We start from the raw sequence: 22,444 nt of genomic DNA, 5'->3' as shown, positions 1-22,444 counted from the left end.
TATGAAAGAAAAATACTACAATTTATCTGTGCTATTTATAAGAAAACTCTCCATGTGTCAGTGCACCTGTATTGAGGATGTCTGTAGATACTTTCCATATTGATATAAATTGCCGGTCCTGTCAGCAGCTGTCTCTTACGCTGTGATTTGTATCTTGCAGGTTTTCCCACCACTTCCTAATGAGGCGGAGATCGCACACACCAAAAAGCTCTTCCGACGCAGGAGGAATGACCGACGGTAATGACGCATGCAAGCTTTCACACTCGCACACACCTCAGTGAAAGGGAATGTTTTTCCGTGTTTGATGTTAGATATGTCAGTGCACAGCCAGCCCCATAGCTTTAATATCATCCCCAGCCACAGCAGTGTCAAGGCATCTTTACATTGAATGGGTCAAAATGTCTTAGCTTTTGTGAATATGTATGTCTATGTCATACTTGCAAATTTAACCTGTTCTTGAACCACAAAAGACTACACTCTGGCACTCCAAGTAAATTAAAAAAGAAATGTTGAGACTTTGAAATGTTATTTCACCCTAGTCTGACTTCATTGAAACCATGTCCTTAAAAGAAAAAGAAAAAAAACTGTCTCTCCCCTCTGATGTCACTGGAAAACTGTTCTTCAGTTGCTAAGAGACGAGCAAAGAGAAAATATTTGGGTTGTATTTGTGGTTAAAGAGGAAATGTTAGCCACACAAAATGGATAAAAGCACTTTCATCCTTGTTTTTAAGTACAGAGAATAATTGGTCCAGTCCAGAGCTATTGTGTCTATGTGTGATGGCTGCAGCGCAGGCCAAGCAAAAAGAAAAGAACAAAAATATAACCGTGGGCCAACAGTAATTTTCTTAGATTTGAGTTATTATGAACTGGAAACATTATCAAGAGTCCATCCTGTTTTTGTGTCCCTTTAGTTTACAGCTTGTTATTAATGGGATCTAATCTACATCCAAGTAAAATATATAATATAATTGATATTAATCATAGAAATGTGCATTTGGGACAATGAAGAGCCCCACACACGTCTGTGGGTACATAACATTGAGCCTAACACAGCATATTAAATCGAACCAAGCTGATCTACATCATTAATAGAATTGAATGATACGAGCATTCATCATTTTATATTGAAGACAACATTCCACTTGGATATAATGTAAATGCAACATTAGTTTTGTATTATTGTGGTCAAGACTGGCCTCACACAAGTTACCACACACATTTGTTCTATAGCAATGATGAAAAATATTGAAGGATGATGGATGAGGCAGAGGATAAGAAGACATGGGCTAACATGGAAAGGGGATGATTACTACAAGTGTATGAGCGGACTTGCATAAGCTAGTCTGGAAGGAGAAACGAAGCTATGATTGTTCTCACAAAGCTCATTTCAATAAGCGGCTAAATCATTCATCAGTCTGCTTCGAGGAATCTCTGTGTGAATCTTCGATTTCCTTTTACAGCATGCAACAAAATGACAAAGACTGCAACAGACGGCGGTGACAAGAGTAAAATAGAATTCAACTTTAGTGCGCAAAAAAAGGATTGCCTTTAGTCCATCTGCCAGTTTGTTAAAATATTCACACACCCACTGAGCACTTTATTAAGAGCACCATACTACTAGTAGTCAGGGCTTCACTCTGCTTTGAAAACAGCCTCAGTTGTTCATGGCATAGATTCCACAAGATTTTAAATACTGTCCTTGAGGCTGTTGACGCTATTTCATCACATGCCCTGTGCTTTACTGGATTCAGATGCTATGGAGTATCAAAGAATGTATATGAATTGTAAAAAAAAAAAAAACAACAACCCCCAGCTCCATACTGTCCTGACTGATGCTCAGCGTGTTTACTTATCAAACACATTAACATCATATGTTTGTCAGTAAAACATATTAATCCTCTTATGTCGATATTTTCCTGCGTTCAGGCCCAAGATAATAAAAATCAAAAACAAAAAAACAACTAGTAGTCAAAGGCAACAAATACTTATTGCAGTGAGAACCCACATACATAATGTTTCGATTTTTTGTTATTTAGTTTTGTGGTGTATTTATCGTCAGCGGGGGAAAAAAGTAGTTGCAAGCACAAAGAAATAAAGCATTGAGAGTGAGACTGAGTAAAGGAAAAGTGTAGGCTGGCTGTGGCAGGAAGGAACAGAAAGGGGAGGTAGTGCATGTGTTTCTACTTTAGTAGGCACGTCAAACAGGGCTGAAATTAGTTGTGATTTACTGGAATGTGCTGCTTACTGCGTTCTGCTCCAAAACAAAAAAAAATGGGGGAAAGAAGGAGCTAATATGCTTTTTATCCATCCCCTTTTAAAAAAGTCATCATTTATTGAAGAGGGTTTACATATGTAGACTTTATTTTATCTGTTTTAACGAGACGAGCACATTGTACACAGAATCTTTTTTTTATTTTATTTGCAAATGAAGGATTATTTTAAGCATGGTCAAGATGACGTCTGCTTTTCATGCGTTTATGCACTCGATTAAGTAGGCACCAAATCAACTCTTTGCATATTAAAATGCCTGCCTTTCCACTGCTCAGTAGTAGAATGGTAACTAAGTGCAGTTGCATAACAGACAGTCACATCAGGAACACTCTCAGAAACACAAGAACAAATGGTTGCTATAGTTATGCCCGTACAATGAACACATTTTCAAAAATACATATTCCATGTACTTCAGCTTATATTACATTTGTTCATCAGTAAATGAATCAATCATGAAGTGTACAAACAAAACCACAGTCAAAGAATAAGCTGACCATGTGTTCTCCAACATCAATTGCATACTGGTTTTTGTTTGCGTCTATAACTTTGTCTGAATTCCTACCTATAGTTATTCAAATGTTTTATTTATGAATGCACTTACACAACATACCCTGCTGTACACAGGCTGCAAAAACCAATATCAGTTGGTTAAACTTTCCTTCGTATCACATGCAGTTCACTCTCAATATGTATGTGAGCGGAATTACATCTGCGCTGCACTTTTGTTTTATTCATACCAGGTCATGTGTAAGAAATGTGTGCATTTGTTTATATGCATTGTTTATACATCTTGCCCAAGGTGTGCATGTTTATCTGCACCTACAGTATTCTGCCTAAACCCTCTGGGCACGATGACTCAAAGTTATTGACTGTAATCTCCAGTTTTATATATGCATGTATACATGTATGCACAAGCATTCACCGTGTTGCAGTGAGTTTTGGTTTTAAATCTTGAAACTTGTAAGGGGAAAAAAAAATAGTAGCAACCTGTCTTCACAGTCCATGGAACAAGTCTTTTGTGGCCTATGTGAAGGTTGGGCTGCATTATTGACCGTCAAGCCTGCAGGCTTCTCTTCCCCCCCGGGCAAATCGATCATCTAGTCTGGGTCAACCTATGGTCCAATGGATCCACGAGTTCTCCATCCCCATATAGGCTCTCCCACAGCATCCGCCATAATTGATCACCAGTATCTCACGCCTCCCATGATCATTTCTCCCAATTCATTTCACCTTTTTAGTGATTCCACCTCAAGTAATTCCTGTAATTCTGTGCATGTTCTTTGAATGACATAGTTATGAACCTGTAGTTTTTTGTTTGTTTGTTTCCCTCTTTGCTTATCTGACCCCCTCCCAATATCTTCTATAATATTCTTTCTCTACAAAACAAAATCTTCCCCCTTTCTATAAATTGTTTTGCTACTTCCTCCACTCTTCATCTATCCCTCATCCTCCTCCATCCCTTCATCCTTCCAATGATCTCCACTGTGGCATACCCTCTTCTCCTGCTTGTAGAGCGGTTGATCAGTTCACCCGAGACCAGTTAACCATACTTCTGCCCAGTGGCCCCGGGGGGAAGCGGCAAGTCTCAGCCAGGTTAGTGACAAAATGAGACCCAGAGCACAAAATGGGAACTGAATACATTTTCAGACGTTCAATATACTGTGTCTTACATTTAATTGAGTCTCTTCAATAAAGACTCAAGGACAATACATGCCAACAAAGGCCCCTCCCAATAGTCACCAACTGCTACGTGTGAACTCCTCAAAGAAGGGATTAGAGAAGCAAGTCCCGGATGCATCACAGACTCCATGTTTCCAGCCAAACAGTGATGGTGAAAACTCCAGCCAGCCAGAGACCAGGACAGAGTCAAGGTGTCAGACAGAAATAACTGAATTATTATCAACTAATTATGGATTATCGGATTCATTTTGATGTCGTTTTTGTGTCGTTTCTGTGTCTAAACTTGATTTAGAGACTAGTCAGATGATAGTTCCTCCTGGTGGATGATCGTGTGGTGTGAACTCAGAGCCTCCACTTCACAAGACAGCAATCCACATTGTGGTAACTGTGCAGCAATAGTATTGACCTTTCTCTAAGTAGAGGGATTACCTGTGAGACACAAATAAAGAATGAGTTTTATTTCCATGTATTGATCTGAAAGTTAAAACAAGTGGGTAAAAATAGAGAGGGGGATCAAACAAATTCTGGTGCACACTTATCATCACAACCAAAAAAAATTGGTTTCTCATTGGATTGGACAGTTAATCAGGCCAGAGATGATCTGTTTCGGTAGCGAGATATTATGAGATGAAATTTCATTACTGGCCCCATCAGTTATCCTTAATGCAAACATCTCACTGGCACTAATGTGACTGATATATGGTCAATCTGAGCAACACTCAGGCGTCTGCAGAGCAGTCATTAAATATGATTAACATTTTATTACTGTCTTACTTTCACCTCTCTGCATCACCAGTAGAGGAGGTCTTATGAGAGCCGATCCTAAACTAACAGCTACTGTAGAGAGCAAATTAATCATCTGATGAGTGAATGTGCCTGTTTCAGGAAGGGGGAGGCAGAGAGAGGGAAAGATATTGTATTCCTACACAGTATCTCAGAGCAGTCTGGGGCTTTGCAAAAGATTATGAAATCCCACTCTCTGCAGTCATATTAATTTAAGTCTCTGAGACTATGTCAGTCACTGTTAAGCTATTAAACCAAAGTCGTGATTAGGGTACAACCTTAATAAGCAGCCGTGCAATCTAATGTTATTATAAAAAGTGGGAAAAGAGAAATTGGAGGATGCTGACTAGAGGGTGTACTTTAATTATTCGATGTGTTTTAAAGTACATTCTCACATTAAAAAATCATTGAAATGTCATAAATATCAAAACACCATAAATTCTATATCTATGTGAGATGCACTTGTTGAAAAACCATGTATTGGGTTTCAGAGCAGAGCTGCTGAGTTCAGCCATGTGATTAATAAGTTGCCAGGCGGAGGCAGATCCGACTATGAAAGAGAACATTTTCAAAGTGCTGGAGGCCGACTGTTGAGCACATGAGAGAGTCTTAAGATGAACTGTCTCCCAACCTCCCCAAGAGAGTGAACTAGAGAGGCCGAATGAGACAAAAACCAAAGGAACAACAAAAAAAAAAGACTAAAAATATACTCTGCTCTTGCCAACACACTCACACACACTGTTTTTCAGAAATTACACAATTTAGTAGAAATAAAAATCAGAAATAATGTTATAAATGCAGCATACATTATATATATATCTATATATAGAGAGATATATACATATATCTATGTATATATAGATATCTAAATATATATATCTATATATAGATAGATATATAGATATACACATATACATACATACAAAATTGCAATTGTGTATTTTCTTAACAGTTTGTCATGTATGAGATGTGACCAAACACATTTTCTCAGAGCCTAATGTAATGACTTAAATAAATATATTCATTTTGTGATTTGTGAAGAGGAAAACAGTAACTCCTCAAATTTGATTCAAACATTTAAACAAATCCAATTATTTGAGCACATTCATTTCCTACTCAGCGCTGCTCAAAGACACTAAACATCTTTTTAAGGTTCATTTGTGATATTTTCCCTTAGTTTGAGGAAAATATATTTACAATATCAATCAATTAAATAATGCCACAAATCACCATGTATATCCTGTCTTTACCCACTGCCTATTACAGAATTATACGATACATAGTGGATCGTCAGCTACTAGATTTATTTACTGGTTTATCTCAGTTATTGTAACCACCTCTCACACTCAATGACTGTAATGTTTGTCATCATTTCATTTCTATTATATATTCTTCTACAATGGTTAGTTTGTTAGTGCAATTGAATGGATTTTCTCTGCCTGTATTCACACTGTAGTCTGTCTAAATTTCATCTTAATTTGTTCGATTGATGCCCAAAACGAATTTCCAGTGTTTGGTTTTTTTTTTTTGATGGACTATTTGAATGTGTTTGAAACTTAAAAATCCAATTCATGAAAGTTTTCTGAAGTACAAGAAAAGGGTTTGCAAGGAATGGTGTTCTTAGCTTGTCAGTCAAACCTCCCACGTTTCCAGGAACCTGCATGTCAGATTTTGCTTTGCTTTTGTTTCTCTTATTATTTTCTTTATAAATCTCTGGAAACATAGTTATTACAATTACTTTGATTCAGTTGAATTTTTCTACCATTTTCAATCATAAGGGCTGGACTGTTCAGATATTGATGGGTTTGAAATTTGGATGCATCAAATTTCATTAACCATTATTGACAAATACTCAGTATGTGATAATAGAAAGTCTTAGATAATCAGATTTGTTGTTTTAGCAATGCTTAAATTACGATACATCTCAAATCACTAAAATAACACATTTTTCAGGAAAAAAAAAACAACCTTCACAGGTTTAGATCTGTTGTGCATTACATACACATGTTGTCGGAGATAAATATAAGAACACCTTTTAGTTACATCATCCAATCCAAATGCCAATGATCACAGAATAGACATAGAAGACATAAAAAACAACAAAACTGGCAGTGGTGGTGCCCTGAGACCTTTGCACGGTATTGTATACACAGTCTGCAAAGTGTCAAGATTTAAAAAGCAGTTATAGGGTCCATTTTATTTGAACAAATGGTGAGCAAGTTGCTGCTTGTTGAGTTTGTGCAGAGGCAGATAATAGGTTGCGTTCTCGGTGTCAGGGTGACTAATCCACTGGACCATATGTCAGCGGCTTGTCAAGCCCAGAGCCAGTGCAGCAAAAGACAGAGCTATGCAGGACAGGAAAACAAAGGCACACTGGCTATCTACATGTAAGCAGGCATTGAGCTTTTGAATATTGTATCAATAGATAATAGGTTACTGTTTGTTTATGGGTGAGAACTCTGACAATACAGAACACTACTGGTAAGTCTATGACAAAATATGCAATTGAAGATCATTTTCACACAAGTCCAAGTGACGTTTAGGACAGACAGAGGGGCTGGTAATAGGTTTGAGGCCATCATGGTGCCAGTGTGATATAGAGTGGTGCTCAGAGTGAAGCAGAGCAGTGACGCTAACTGTGAAAACTGCTCTCATTCCAGGAGACAGCAGCGGCCTCAGGGAGGAGGTGGAGGAGGTGGAGGAGGAGGAGGGAAGAACCAGCCTCAGCAGATTCAGCAACAGTCACTACAGCATCAAAGGGATCAAACCCAGCAGCAGCAGCCGCAGCAGAACATAACAGAAGTGGGAGATAACAGAAATAATAGTGCCGACCGACCGCCTCGCCAGTACCAAGGAGGACATGGGCAGCGCCAAGGAGGAGCCCCACACTATGGATACAGCCAGAATCGGCGTTGGCACCACAATCAGAAAGGTCAGGGTATCGGACAGACAAACACTACAGGTGATAAAGGAGCACCCCCGAGAACAACCAAAGACAAAGAGACTGAGAATGTAAAAACGGGTGATGAGCACATCAGACCGCCACAAGACTGCAGCTATAAGAGTCCAGATGAATCACCCAAATCTGAGTCAACACCCGTCACAAATACTTTCACAGATCTGCCCGTAAATAAGGAATCTCCCAACCCGGCAGTAGGCGGAAAGGCAAGCGAGGGCCAAATGAAGCAGCCCCAAGTCAGCTTGCTGCAATCGTCAAAGGAGAGGCTGAGGCGGAGACTAAAGGACAAGGTACTGAAAAGCTGCTTACTGCCTGTCAGTCAGTATTAAGGCAATCAAAACTACCGTGTGTCCACATGTATCGCCATTTCATCTTTTAATCACTTTAATTATGTTCGCGCACACACACATCCTGTCATTAATACGTAAGAAGGCACTCTTCTCCCACTGTGTTGCTTTAGCTATTTATCTCCTTGGTCATTTAGCTTTTAGATTGATTCTTACTCAGACTGACAGGGAGGGCAGTACACTTTCACACTGAAGAGGTGAACCAACTAATTAGCATTAAGCATTAACAGTGTGTGAAATTTCTAAACTCTTCAGCTAAATAGTTTTTTCATTACCATCCTTTGTGTCTTTATATTATGGTTACAGACGAGCAGATTACTCAGCCCAAATGAGCACATCAGAAGCTACTGACTGGGATTCCTTTCATGCTTATTACTGACTGTAGAGTAGCTTAATTAAATATAAAAAAAACTTGGTATGTAAGAAGTCATAATTGGACACGTTTTTAAGTATTTTGCCTCTTTACAACCAAACAACTACCCCGTGACAAAATATTAGATTTTTATTTTTTATTTAATTGTTTCTCAATCACTTTATTGGAACACATCCAGAAAGTATGGGAAACATGTATGCAGTTTTTCAGAAATAACTGCTTCTACAGGTTAAAGTGTCAAGTATTTAGTGTGACATACCTTTACACTCGAACAACATCATGACCCTGGCTCTCTTAAACCTGGAGTTGAACCTAATTAATGTTTCTGTTGTTTGTCCTACTATTTCACGTTGACAAAAAGGTCTATTGCACCAGGTTTATTCAAGACATGCTTGAGCATCACATACACATGTTATATGAGTTAAACTGAAAGTTTTCTAATATGAGACCAACTTCCAATCCAAATGCCAATCAGAGTTTGACAAATATAAAAACCACAAAGCTGGTGGTACTGTAGTCCTTCCATTTTCTGTGAGTCAAAGGTCACCTTAGCTAACACTGGCCACAATTTTACCACAAACTAACCAGATCATTCGGTAGCTGATCTTAGTACCTTTACCACCTATGAAATTATGTTTGACAAATGTGATTACACGTTCATTTTGTCCATCCAAACTTGGTAAAAGTGAGTGGTGTAGCACCACAGTTGACCTGTCACTTATGTCGAATCTCCTCTCCTGCCCCAGGAAGAGGCACGTGTCGAGGCGTCGGGCCCTGGGTCACAGAACATGGACCGACTGGTTGACCTTCTCAACAGCATGAGGAGCAACAGCAGCGGCGTGGAGCAGCAGCTCACCTCTTTCATGGAGGAAGCACAGTGCTCGGCACGGTGTGAGGAGTCTCTGACTCAGGTGGTGGGCACAATCTATTGCAAGGCTGTGTCGGACAGAAGCTTCGCTGCCACAGCAGCAAAGCTCTGTGACAAGATGGCGCTGTTCATGGTGGAGGGGACCAAGTTCAGATCGCTGCTACTCAACATGCTGCAGGTGAGAACACTTGGTAGTTGTTAGTGCAACAGTGAGAAGATCTCTCTGCTGCTTTAGTCGTTTCCCCTTCAGTGTTTTCTTTTGCCAGGATTTCATTTAAACAATCTCATTAATTTCATGTACTTTTTATTAGCTGCTAGTTATTGATTGACTACATTGAATGGACTACGTGGGTGCTAACTAGCAATTGTGCTTATCTTTTTTTAAGAGATGAAATACCTAGTTCCCCCCCGTGAAGCTTCCACCTACATACCTATGCATTATTGAAACGGGGGGGGGACTGTAGGGTTCACACATTTCTAACATTTCAAGTCTTGTTTAATTTCACACGGAATAAAATTGAATATGTTTCACAATCTTGCCTGCCAAAGAATTTAAGTATGATGGAAAACCTGGAAGAACAAAATGGCCTGTTTATTATATTGCTTGAAGAATAGTATTTACCAGCAGAGAATAAAAATTCATACTATTATTTATAATAATAGTAAGTTTATAAGTAATAAATAATAATAGGTCGACTGTTCCTGTTTTAAAAACCTCAACTGACAGACTGTACTGTATAGCACTGTTCCAGTCCTCTCAACTGTGAGACATTCCACTGCTGCTCTCCATATATGCATCTCTCATGAGCTTTCTATTTCCCCATGCTCCTCCAGGACGACATGGGCCAATGCTTTGCTTCATCTCCCTGCACAGCTTTTCTTCTCCCTCTCTCCCTCCCCTAACCACCCCCTTTAACCCCTCACTCCATCCTGAGAAGCAAACAACTACAGCAGAGTAACGGGCATTCAAACCCCACCTGCTGCCTTCTTAAATCTTCTCCTTTACTCATTTCTCACTCCTCTTTCTTTCTTTCTCAGATGCTTTTCTTTACTACACATTTCCTTTTTGTTCTCCCTTCTGTTTTCTTCTTTTTTTAGATTGTTATCCCACACGCAGCAGTCGTGATTCCCACCTTAATCCTCTATCTCTACTCCACACCCATACCTAATATGTATTCCCCCATCATCACAGCTGCATGGGCCCTGTTTTTATTTTTCCCCACTTTCATCCCCAGCCGACATGGACCCCCTCCTTGTCTTTGACATTTTGGCTTTTTTTCTTTTAAAACATTTTAAATGTCAAAAGTGGGCTCATGAAGGCTGTCATTAATGATGTTGCTTCCAGACTTCTGGAACTCAATATGGGGGGTAATTAGTGTGTGACCGCTTTGCTTGTTAAAAGACAGATGCCAGGAATTGTTGTTGATTTAATTAAACATAGCCAGAGTGTTACCTGTGAAAGATAAAGAGTGGCCTTTCTTCACAATTTCTTTTTCTTGCCTCACCTCATCTTTGCTCTTGCTAATACTTCAGTCACCCTTGTTCGTTCCTTTGCCTTGTGTCTATTCCCAACCTTTTGCTGGCTTGTCATTCAAGTGTCAAATACCATGGTGATGTCCTTGAAGGTGCATGACAAGTGTGCCTTGTTGTCTCTTGAGTGTGTGTGGAATGTTTGTTTTTGATGGTGTCAGTGAAGTTTCTGTTGGATCCGTCCTAGGCTGCATATATTTGTGCATATCTGTGCACATGTAGGCCTCACCGCAGAGTTGTCTGTGCAAGGAGCTGCTTATGTTTTCCAACCATGATAAGCTAGTGCACTCCTAAAAACCACCCCCACTGAGTTGCTCTGACTGCTAATAAAGCTTCAGTTTAACCTGCTGTGTAACACAAGTGCACATTAAGCATTAACCCATATTAACCCCAGTACTTCTACAGCTCTGAAACAGTTCAATACCCTTCACTTTCAAACCAGATTAGCATATTCTCCTCTTCTTTGGCAGATAAAAGACATTTATAAATATGTAAAATGTGTTGTTCAGCTGCTTTTTAGCTGTAAGTGCTTTAATCTGATAGGTTAATACATGTGCCACCTACAAAATCTCCCCATCAGGGGCTGTTGATGAATTTATCAAACCCTTAAATATCCACCTACCCACCACCTACTTAAAACTCATTTGGAAAGCCAGTGTTTCAGTGTATTGTACAAACTAAACCTCTTTCTGTCTGTCTATCTTTTCCTCCACACACACAGAGAGATTTCTCCCATCGCGAGGAGCTCCAGCAGTCAGACGTGGAGAGGTGGTTAGGTTTCATCACCTTTTTGTGTGAAGTGTTTGGCATCATGAGGAGCAGCTCCGGAGAGCCGTTCAGGGTGCTTGTGTGTCCCATCTACACTTGCCTACGAGAGGTCCGTATCCAGATTTATATTTTTTGATCAATATGTCTGTCAATAACCAGTCAATCACACTCATCGCTTCGTCCACTGATAAGAGGAAAGCATCAAGCGGTGTCTTTACGTCTTGTCTTTTCTGATCGATGCATGCTGCAAGCCAATTTCCTGTTTTTGGCCAGACCTATTCTAGAGTCTAGACACCACAGTGGGGTTTGGTTAGTCAGGACGTTCTTAGTTCCAGGAAAATACGTGACCCCCACATCATTTCCCATCAGCCGGTCATGCTGTTTTACACACACCATGGAAACCATGCAAGATAGCCACAGCGGACACACCGCAATACAGAAGTGGTAAATAACACTTGGATTGTTGAAAGGGGAAGTGACAGCCAGAGGAAGTGGAGGAGACAGTGGTCAGGTTGACAGCAAGTACGCAGGGAGTTTGCTCACAGCAAGACAGGTAGACGAGAAATGAGCAGGTGAAAATCGTTTTTAATGTGTACTTTGAGCAAAAGAGAAAAAAAACCAAAATAATGGTAGGTTTGAGGCACGTGTGAGGTACATTTACTGTCCATGTCCACACCTTTGTCAGTCTGGCACTCGGCACACACCCTGTGTCTCAATAACAAACAAACACAATCGCACACAACTAATTCCATCCACACCCTGTCTGAGTGTATGCCCAGGGCACTATCTCAGCTTGTTAGAAGGCTGGGCGACATGACCAAGGGCGTGGAATAACCAGTCACAAGTACACACAAACACACCTACATATTCCAGCATCGGCAGTTTCATGTGAAGCATTATGATGCTCGAGGTCATAACACACCTGTAAACCATTTCAAAAATATTTATATAATTACACAAAAGGAGGAAAGATGAGAGAGTGAGAGTGTTTGTTTTCGGTTCCACATGCTTGTTCAACAGTCTTTTTTTTTTTTTTTCCTAGAGCCATTGTTCCTGATTTTTGTCCATCTGCTGTGTTGATTATCCTGCTGTAAGATGTAAATGACAGCTACAAGCGATGCACCATTGTCACTGCTGCACTGTGTGTTTGCATATGCAAGCATATGTGCATGCACGTGTGGGTATAGCTGTACATTTAAGTAGCAACTGAAGTGTGTTAGGAATCATGCCTGTGTTCACTCGACAGCTGTGTGTGCAGACAGAGTTAACGGGCTGCGATTTCGTCCATTCGTGACTGTCAGGCTGTTACATTCACAGTCTATTGATAGTGGAACCATCTCCTCACAACCCTGTGGTGTTTATGTACCACAATCTACATAGAAAGGCAGTTTGTCGGATAATAACATCGTTACATCTGCATCGAAGGCTGGATTTGGTGCTAATAAGGTAGTGGAGTTTCGGAGGCTGTTTCCATTTCTGTCCATCATCTGTCAAAAAAGAAGCTGTTAAGTGTAAAATGAACTCAAGTTTATTTCTTACAGCACCACTGTCTGTGTGATTGAAGGTGTTGTGAAAGTGATGTCAGAAGATAAAACTCAAAAGGTGCCTCTGTTGGGAGAAGTAGAAAAGATAGATGTTACAATTGACTTGTATTATTATTCATACATCATGTTACTGTTACTGGTAATAATACTGGTCTACTATGATGCTATCATTTGACCTAGTTTTGAAAAGAAGAATAAAAACAAACATATATATTCTTTTGCAAATCAAATGTCCAGCCTCGCTGTTGAGAGCCTCTCTATGCAAAGGCTGTGAATCAAGTTTTCCTTTGTATGCATGATTGTTGGGCTTGCAACTGTTACAGCACGTTGCCGTGGTTACATAGGTTAAGAAACTTGGTGGTGAGCGTCTAAATTTAGCAATGAGCCAAACAATGCCAAGCAGATGAAATTCAACTACTCTTTCCGAGTAGTCTGAAGTTATTTTACCCAGATCATGGTATAGAAATATGTGAAACACAGTCTGTGCTAAAGTGCAGATCAACACAGCTTATAGTCCGGGGACATCGGGGAGGGGGTAGTAAACAGAGCACTAAATTAACTTTCAATAACATGAAACTGTATTATGTTGAAGCAAATGACCTGTAGGCTATGTGGTAAACTGAGGACCTGATCAGGATATTGGTTTGCAGTTGCACACTGCAGACAGGCTGCTTTTACACCGTCTGGTGGTGACATCAGTAGCTATTTATACTGTGTCTTGGTATCCCTGTATGAAAAAGAGCAAGAGCGCTCACACTTAAAGACTCCGAACTCAGAATACTTATTAAGACAAAGATTATTAGCTGAGCATCACATGTATATTTGCTATTTGATTTTCCAAGTATTAAGCAGCTCTTAGAATGTATTATAGTTTTTGTGTAGTTTTTTTTGTGGTATCAAGTACAGCACTTATGCAGCAGAAATAAAGTAATTCTAATGTAACAGAAGTGCTAGACCTGCTGTTGCTATGCAACAATATCAAATCCACGCAAATTTGAAGCAGTTGTAATTTTGATGAATGAGGGCTTTTATGTCCTTTCTGTTTTAGTTAACAGTCTGATGACAGGTTTCAACATTACAGTAAACCTGAGAAACAGACAAATCAGCAGAAAATGCAAATAAATGAGGTTGGGTTTTTGTTTTAAATTGACTTAACTGAGTAACTTGAGTTGACTTCCCATCATTGCCATCATTGCTTACTAGAGGATCACAGCTGCCCTAGTTTTTCTCGCTTTTTATGTTCCGTGATCAAGTGGATGAGATCACTGGAAATGACAAAGAATTCCATGGTTTGCCGGTACAATGCATTTGTTTCTCAATGATGTAACAAACTAGACCGTTTTCAGCTTCAGCAGAAAGAACGTGTGTTAAACTGTCTCCCCGAAAAACAGCTTCTACCACAGATCTTTCTTTTCTACTTACAAAATGAGAGTCGCAAATAGACGTGACGAAGGAAGAGCCATCGCAATGGATAGAGAACTGGTGCCAACCAGTTATGGAGTATGGATTAGACCATTTTTGTTCATGCATCGAGCAAAACTTCACCCTCCGCTCCCCAGAGAACTCATTATGAGCTAATCACGCTCGTCGCTCAGCTCTCTTACTCCGAGAGCGACGAGACTCGTGTTCCTACATCAAACAGCCACACTGTCACCACACCCGTCCAAGCATACCGAGTAGCTGACGTCTGCGTGACTGCTGGGCCTGAATGATAGGTGCACCACCATTAAGCGTACACTGTGGATGTAAGAGGCTGAGGATCATCAGATGATGGTCGTTTCCATGGCAGGGTTTTTTTTTTTTTACACCATGAATGTTAGAACTAAGCACAGATTTTACTGGCTCTGGGTAAAAAGTGATAATGAAGTGACCTTCTTTCATGCTGTCATTTCATTCCTTATTTAAAATATCTGAAGAAATTAAGTCAAATTCCAGTAGGTTTTTTTAGTAAAACATTTGATTTTAAGTTTTTGTACATAACTGCTCTCACTCAATACTTGCACAACTATGTGCACGTAACCTGCATTTATACCTTATTTTACTCATTGTGTAGTGGGTCTGCACTTCTAAGGCCTAATTAGAGCCATCAAAACAACCTCCCCCATCCTCCCATAGCATTTCCTCTCCTCCTTCAGGTTAATCAAAGTACCACTTTAAGTAAAGTAAAGTGCACTCTGAGCTGCAGAAGAAGTGTTTAATGTATAATCAGACAGTTAATGCCTGTAGTTTAACATGGCACACAGTCTCCGCGTTGTTTGAAAGTGGCAGTTGTTTGCCCATCTGTGCATGGAGGAGAAGCCAGCAAGCATGTTTACCACCTCTAACGCTTGTTTTTGTTTACACCGTGTGCGTGTGTGTGTGTGTGTGAGAGAGAATATATAGAGTGCATAAAGCAAGCCTTGATGTGTGATGATCAGCAGCGTTGGCAGGATTAGAGCAGCGTATGTCGTCTTCCGAGAGTCAAAATGTTGACGCAGGAAATGTTTACCGTCGAGATCAGATCTTTGTTTTGTTTTTCTTTGTCTGTGTGTACTTGCATTTATTTCCTCTTCAGGACCTTTTCTGGCAGGAACACTGTCCTTGTCAGGACCAGTAGTCCTCGTGGAGACCAAAATCTGGTCCTAATGAGGCAGAACCTCATTGTGGAGGAATGTGTTGTGTTTGTGGCTATGATATGAATTGTGTTTTAGTTAAGGTTAGGATATGGCGCTTTGTTTGCCAATCAGAGGATTAAAAGGAAAGCTGCGCAAACCTGTGTGTGTGAATGTGAACTGATTAATGCAAACAAGCGTTAGCTCCCCAGTGTGTCTTATATCCAATTGTACATCAGCTAGCCCTGTTAGGTTCTGCTCTCTTGTTACTACATTGAATGGAATTCTCTCATTTTCTATTTGTTCTTGTCTCTCGTAGCTGTTGGAGTCCACAGACATAAAAGAAGATGCAGTCCTCTGTTGCTCCATGGAGGTATGACCCCCACCACACACACACACTTTCAAGTATACATTGTATATAAAGATGGTCAGCATGTTTCCACTTAATCTTCACTTTCTAACAGTGGACTAAATCAAAGGTGAAATAATCCTGATGTTACTGCTGCACAGTAGTAAATTTAAAAGTCACATTTGCATGTTGACTTTATTTTGGTTCATGACATTTATGACCCAACATGCAGTGGACCAACAAAGGTTTAGACTGTATCCAGTTTTATATAGTCCAGGGTTTTTAACTCTCAAACGGCACTTTGAAATATCCTCACTCCATTCAAAATGGCTAAAACTAAAATATTAAGACCATAAATTATATATAAAAATAGCCGTAGCCTTCTGTTATGAAAACTGAAGCCTAGGAAGTTAGTTAGCCTTTAGCCAAAGAATACATTTAAGCCAAAGAGTTATAGATAAATTGAACCTTGGTCATTACATGAGAACAGAAACAGTTTCCACAACCTTTGCATCCTTGACTCTTTACCAGCAGGCCCTCACACGTAAAGCTCTATGACCAGAGGGTGTGAGATCCTCTGCTGTCTGACTGTATCCACAGTATCAAGGTTTTGTTTTGTTGTTGGTGTGGAACCCACACGGTTTCTCTGACCTGCTGCCTCCTCACTTCCATCTTCCTTCCTTTCCGCCTCTCTCCACCAGTTGCAGAGCACTGGGCGTCTCTTGGAAGAGCAGCTCCCGGAGATGATGACAGAGCTGCTCGCGGCCGTCAGGGACAAGATGCTTAGTCCGGCTGAATCCCAGCTGACCCGCTCTCTCCTCATGGAGGTCATAGAGCTACATGCACATCACTGGAGCCCCCTGGAGGCTCTCACCACCCAGTACTACAACCGTACCATCCAAAAGCTTACCACCACTGCCTAGGTGCCAGCTATCCCAGGAGGAGAAGAGACATTTTCTAGTTGTGCAACAATCTATTCCTCTTGTTTTACCACAAAACAGCCTCTGTCTGGCTGTGGTTATTGGAAGTAACTGTACAATTTGATCATTTCTCCAACATCGGCAAACACTGCCACAAACAAAGGACACATCAGCCGCCACACAGGTAGTGGTCAGTCTGTCTGACACAGATTTGAGAAACGCGACGAAACACTAGGAACTAGGAAATTGATTGCCACTAGGGCTGTGTGTGTGTCAGTGGGGGGGGGGTCGCCTGTGTGGCTGTTCAGGGTCAAAGGAGGGAACAGGCAAGAGAGGGGAGGAGAGGGGAGCAGTCTGTCCACAGGGAATGGACAATTCTGTACCCAAAGATGAATGGAGTGAGGGAGGAAGGATGGTGGTCTGCGTAGATGCTGCGTGTTCATTTGCACCACCACCCTTTCAGTTCCTCCGTCTCTTTCTCCTTCCCCCACCTCTGTCTCTCCATCAGCCCCTGGGGTCTGTGTGGCTGATAAAAGAGGAGGAGGCAGGGAATAGACACGGGGCTGTCTGTCTGGACTGTCTGCCGCGTCAGGCCAGGAAAGCAGGTCAAAGGGTCTCGGTGTGGAGCTCCCCAGATCCCACAGCTCCCCCCCCCCCCCCTTCCCACCTTTGTCTCCTCAGGTCCCCTTCCACTACAACCCCCCAGCAGGAAGCCTTTTTGTGGGGATGAAACAGTGGGGGCCCGCTGGGCTGGGCTGAGGATAAGGATCAGGCTGGCCCGCGTAGAGTGGCAGATGGCTGCTTGAGCTCTTGTGAGACGACACACTCCTGCCACACTCCCCCAGCTCCTGCCTCATGAGTCTGGCTCACTGATACCAGCAGAGGCAGCAGAAGTTTAAGGGGGCGAGAAATTATCAGACACCACTCTCTGATGTTTCTTTTCTTTTGTTTTTGTCCAACAGGGGAATGTCTCTCCTCCTCCATTAAGATGTGCATGTCCATGCTTTGTTAACCACATCATTGATATATTATTGCTATATTTTTTAATCTTGCATTGTTTTTATTGTCGTTTCATTTTGAAGTCTTGTTTTTATGATAAAAATATATATATGAGTTATAGCAGTAGGCCTTATTGCACAGGTTTGATTTGTTTTGCACTGTTTGGAGGCAATTTGCTTTAAAAAAAAAAAAAAAAATCAACATAAGCAAAAGTTTCTATTTGAATCAGTGCTTATGGTATTATATAAGGACAAATCTCAGTGAGAGGAGATGGCTTAGCATAGCGAGGGATTGTAGGACGTTTTAATGGACTAGTGGCCTTGTCAATTATCCATTTTTATAGGAGCTCTCTTGATTTGTGGCAGCAGGGAGCATGCTGAGGACTTAACGGTTGGACTTACTTTGTTCTGTCGCTCAAGACAGGAGAAGAACACATTGATGTGACGGCAAAAAAAAAAAGAAAAAAAGAGCATGGCACACAGACGGAGAAACTGAAGTAAAACACTTCCTTAAATGTTTCTTTACCAAGCCATTGTTTGCAGTGGACATTTTGCAAGTGTTTGAAATCATCTATATTTTGTTTTTGAGAAAAACGACAATTGTAAACCTGTGTTTGAAAATGACAAAGATGAAGAGCAGAAAATCTTGTTGTAATGACCTCATTAGCTTCTCATTCATGACCCTTATTCCAGCTAACATTTACCATTTGTAAATGGGCTCTCTATATAATCTGCATACAGTATATTTACAAGTATTTAAAACACTGAAATAGAGGGGAATAAAAGTGCAACAGATATGTTACATGTAGGAAGACTGAGGCAGTTTTGATAGAAGTGGGCCTTTCTGTGCATTTACACCAGGATGTAACTAATTGCTTGGGAGAAGTGTGCACATGCATACACATACTCTGTTTCCCATTGTTTTTATTTTTACATTGTTTTTCACTATCTTGCATCAAGAATAAAGATCCTGTGTGGTAGAAACACACCTCGGAAGATTAGTCGGGCGATTAAAGCTCACTAATGTCTTCAGAGGTGCAACCTAAATTGTGTGTGTCCGCTGAAGAAGTAATTTGTGTTACTGTCTTATTGTTTATTTTGTTTCTAGTTTTCTATTTAAATTATATTTAGCTCATTTGTGTATATATAATTTCTGGTGTTTTTTTGTTTTTTTAAAGACATCTGAAACGGTTGTGATACCTAACTTGCTGGCAAGTGTGTAAGTGTGGTATTACTGTGTTTTAGTGTGTGAAGGAAAAAAGAAAAAAGAAAACCCATCAGCCAGTTTCCTTTATGCAAATCGTGGCTCGGTCTCACAGCAGATGGGTGTAGGTGGGGATTGCTCCCCCCCACACCCCCGCTTATTTGTGGCGCTAGAGCCCCTCCCACCCCTCGTGCCCTTAGACCCCTCCGTTTGGGTCACATGACTCACTCGACTTTTGAATGAGATGCACCTTCATTTGCATATTCTCATGGAATTTTGGAGAGAAAAAAAACACAACAAGGCTCTGGTCAGTGCACAAACAAGTAGATTGACAATAGTGGGTCATCTTGTTTTGTTTTGTTTTTCTCAACAACTGAAAAATAAACTAACAGGAGAAAAAAAATAAAGACGTGACGGAAAAAACTGTGGTGTTTGTGTGTGTTTTTCTTTCCACGCACTCGTCGGCACCGTCACACGCGAGAGTCCGTGTGAGATAATGAAGATATTCTGACATCAGAATAGAAACACACTGACACACAGTTTCCTCTGCCATCACCAGATTGACTGTGTAACCAATCATGGCACCACAGTAGGTCATTATACTACCAATTCATACATGAGCATACTGGAACTCCTCATTTGCATGTCTTCGCCTTTACATTGTCAGACCACATGTCGCAACCTAAACAGCAGCGCGTGTGTGTGTGTGTTGCAGTGCGTCCTTGGCTGCTGATTTGCCTTTGGGTAGCCCTGACACATGCCTGGGGGTCCCTGACTCTGGGCATCCCAGTGGGACCTCTCAGTGCCCGGGTTGCCTCCCCACTGAGGACCCTGTCCCGACAACCTATAGAACGTCCTTCAGCACTCGTCCACATCAATCAACATAATCCCCATGCATGTGATTATTCAAATGAATATGACGAAGTGAAACACTTTTTTATCTTTGCCGACACGATGAGTCGTCTTATTCTCTGCCGTATCCTTGAGATAACTGAAATTCATACAAAGAATAATAATGATTTTAACTGCAGATAATAGTGTGTAGTTTGGTTATTGGCTATTTTATATTACTTGAATGTCTCTTGCCATATAAAGCTACATATTATGGGGCCTTCGGACTAAAAGAAAACACATAGGAAGGACGTTTTTTGATGTACGTATCATAGACTTAACTATTAATCATGAAAATGATCTTAAATCCTGCTTGGGAGTCAGCTTATCCATAGGTTTGTACTTTTGACTTCATCAGGGAGTCTGATATTTCCTCCTGTTTCTTTGAGATTTATTGTGTGCGCTGAACGAATGATGAATAACAGCACAGTCATCAGTTGTGATGATAATCATTAATTGCGAGGAGTAAATATAATCAGGCGTTCTTCAGGGTGCCGTATCTAAACGCAAGGTTTGTCTGCCTTCTCTGCGCACACTGACGGATAAACAGACGCGAGTGTGTGTGCGTGCGTGCGTGCACGGTGACTCACACCAGCACCGTCAATTGTTGGAGCCAGACAAAAGGCGGCTGCAGCTCAGCTGGCCTTGATGATGAACCAAAGACTGAGAGAGAGAGAGAGACAGAGACAGAGGAAACTCACATCAAGATAAACACTCACACACTCCAACAAATGACCAGCACCACCACAGCGTCTGTTTAAATGTCTAAAGTTTGGTTTAAAAATATTGTTGTGAGGACATTAGGTAATTATTATTATAATAATTAAGTTTAGATTAGTGTAGGAATGCATTATATCAGTCAGCGGTTTACATGCATGTTAAACGTCTTTTTGTTTTGGTTTTTATTCAGTTTTCCTAATGTCATGTAAACACGTTAGTGTTACACTAACATACCTGGATAATGCGATTCATAGTCTGATTACTCGTGCATGTATACGCTTAGTCGGACTTGGCGTTATGCACATGCGCCGAAATTGTAGGAGACGACGTATGAACTACAGTTTTGTTGCCGGAAATCATACAGTGGCGGTGTCTCTCTTTGGACGACACAACCATCTCATTTTTATCACGACTAACAGATAAGAAACATAGACAACCACAGCACGATTGTTGTTCTGTGACGTTAAAGTCAACAAGAAACCAACTCAATACACACTAGCGTATAGAGAGATACAGCAGCACCTACACGGCAAATAATAAAGACTGCTAAAACTGCGTGATTTTAAGCCCAATGTCCTTGAAAACATGGCTACAGAAACTACAGTATGTCTAGAGGGGGAACCATGTACTGGGGAAGGAGAGGACAGCCAGGAGACAGCAAAGAAGCCACAGGAGGATTCAATCCATGGCTGCCAGTAATTCTGACACCGACACGAGCACACCATATAAATGCCAAATATGCAGTAGAACCTGAGGGTCTAGATTAAGTCCATTGAGACATCAGAAGTGGACGTCATCATCGGACCCGATGGACACCCGCAAGCATGTGTGTGTTTTCTCGTCTGCGCACACACACACACGCACACACACACACACACGCACACACACACTGTGCAGCTCTCTCTGTTTGATCAGCTTTAACCAGAGGAGAGTGCTGCAGAATCTCCTCCGTTTGGTTTGAAAGGTACGGAGGGCAGATATTGTGTAAAACAAAGGAGATTTTAGAACACAGAGATGCATCCCCAGATGTTGTTCTACAGTACGCTTTGCTGTGGGAGAAATCAATAAAATGTGGGCTATGAAGTGGTTTTAGCTCGCTCTCTTGACCTTTACATCTCAACAGTAGCTGCTGCACTGTGGTTTCGTCTACTCACCCCCTAAAAAAACAAACAAAAAAACAAAAAAAGCAAATTCACTCAACTTTATGAGTGAGTATTTCAGTTGTTGAATACTGATTTCTCATGTTGATCAGAGTTACAGTGCATAACGTTTAGATGTCGGTGTTATTATTCTGTCTCTGTTGGACAGAAACCATGCAACATTATGTGAATGCTGTGTCCTTCATCTAAAACACTGGGCTCCGTCCACCAATATCGTCAGACTGTATACATTAGCAGTGCAGAGGGCAGACGGGGTCAAGGAGCGTTTATCCTGTCAAACTCTGTCTTATTCCCTTTTGCATTTGTCTCACTTTACAGTACTAGTGCAACGTCGCTGCTGCGGCCTCGGCCGTATGACAAATCACTTCCTGCGTGCAGCTGGAGAATGTCGCCACGCAGCACAACGTCTAAACTCCGCGACACTGAGAAACACAGTCACTGGATGATGGACATTTCATTGATTTTAGTTCACATTTAAAAGTTACAAA

The 22,444-nt window shown here is 41.0% G+C and overlaps 1 protein-coding gene across 2 annotated transcripts in view; it reads left to right on the top strand.

The window, feature by feature from the left end:
* ctif (CBP80/20-dependent translation initiation factor) overlaps positions 1–18,456 on the top strand; it is a 40,489-nt gene extending 22,033 nt beyond the window's left edge. The window contains exons 8-14 of one of the 2 annotated variants that reach the window (XM_058617255.1): positions 161–237; positions 3,784–3,864; positions 7,395–7,983; positions 9,160–9,459; positions 11,533–11,688; positions 16,034–16,087; positions 16,765–18,456. In XM_058617255.1, the coding sequence (XP_058473238.1) occupies positions 161–237; positions 3,784–3,864; positions 7,395–7,983; positions 9,160–9,459; positions 11,533–11,688; positions 16,034–16,087; positions 16,765–16,986 (1,479 nt within the window). In that variant the 3' untranslated portion in view covers positions 16,987–18,456. The remainder of the gene's footprint in view (positions 1–160; positions 238–3,783; positions 3,865–7,394; positions 7,984–9,159; positions 9,460–11,532; positions 11,689–16,033; positions 16,088–16,764) is intronic. The other variant, XM_058617257.1, reaches the window with a different exon arrangement.
* Positions 18,457–22,444: the final 3,988 nt, after the last annotated feature.

Source organism: Solea solea, chromosome 19, assembly GCF_958295425.1.
Source record: "Solea solea chromosome 19, fSolSol10.1, whole genome shotgun sequence".
NCBI classification, from domain to species: domain Eukaryota; kingdom Metazoa; phylum Chordata; class Actinopteri; order Pleuronectiformes; family Soleidae; genus Solea; species Solea solea.
Note: the sequence above shows the minus strand (reverse complement) of the source record. Positions and strands in the feature narration are given on the sequence as shown.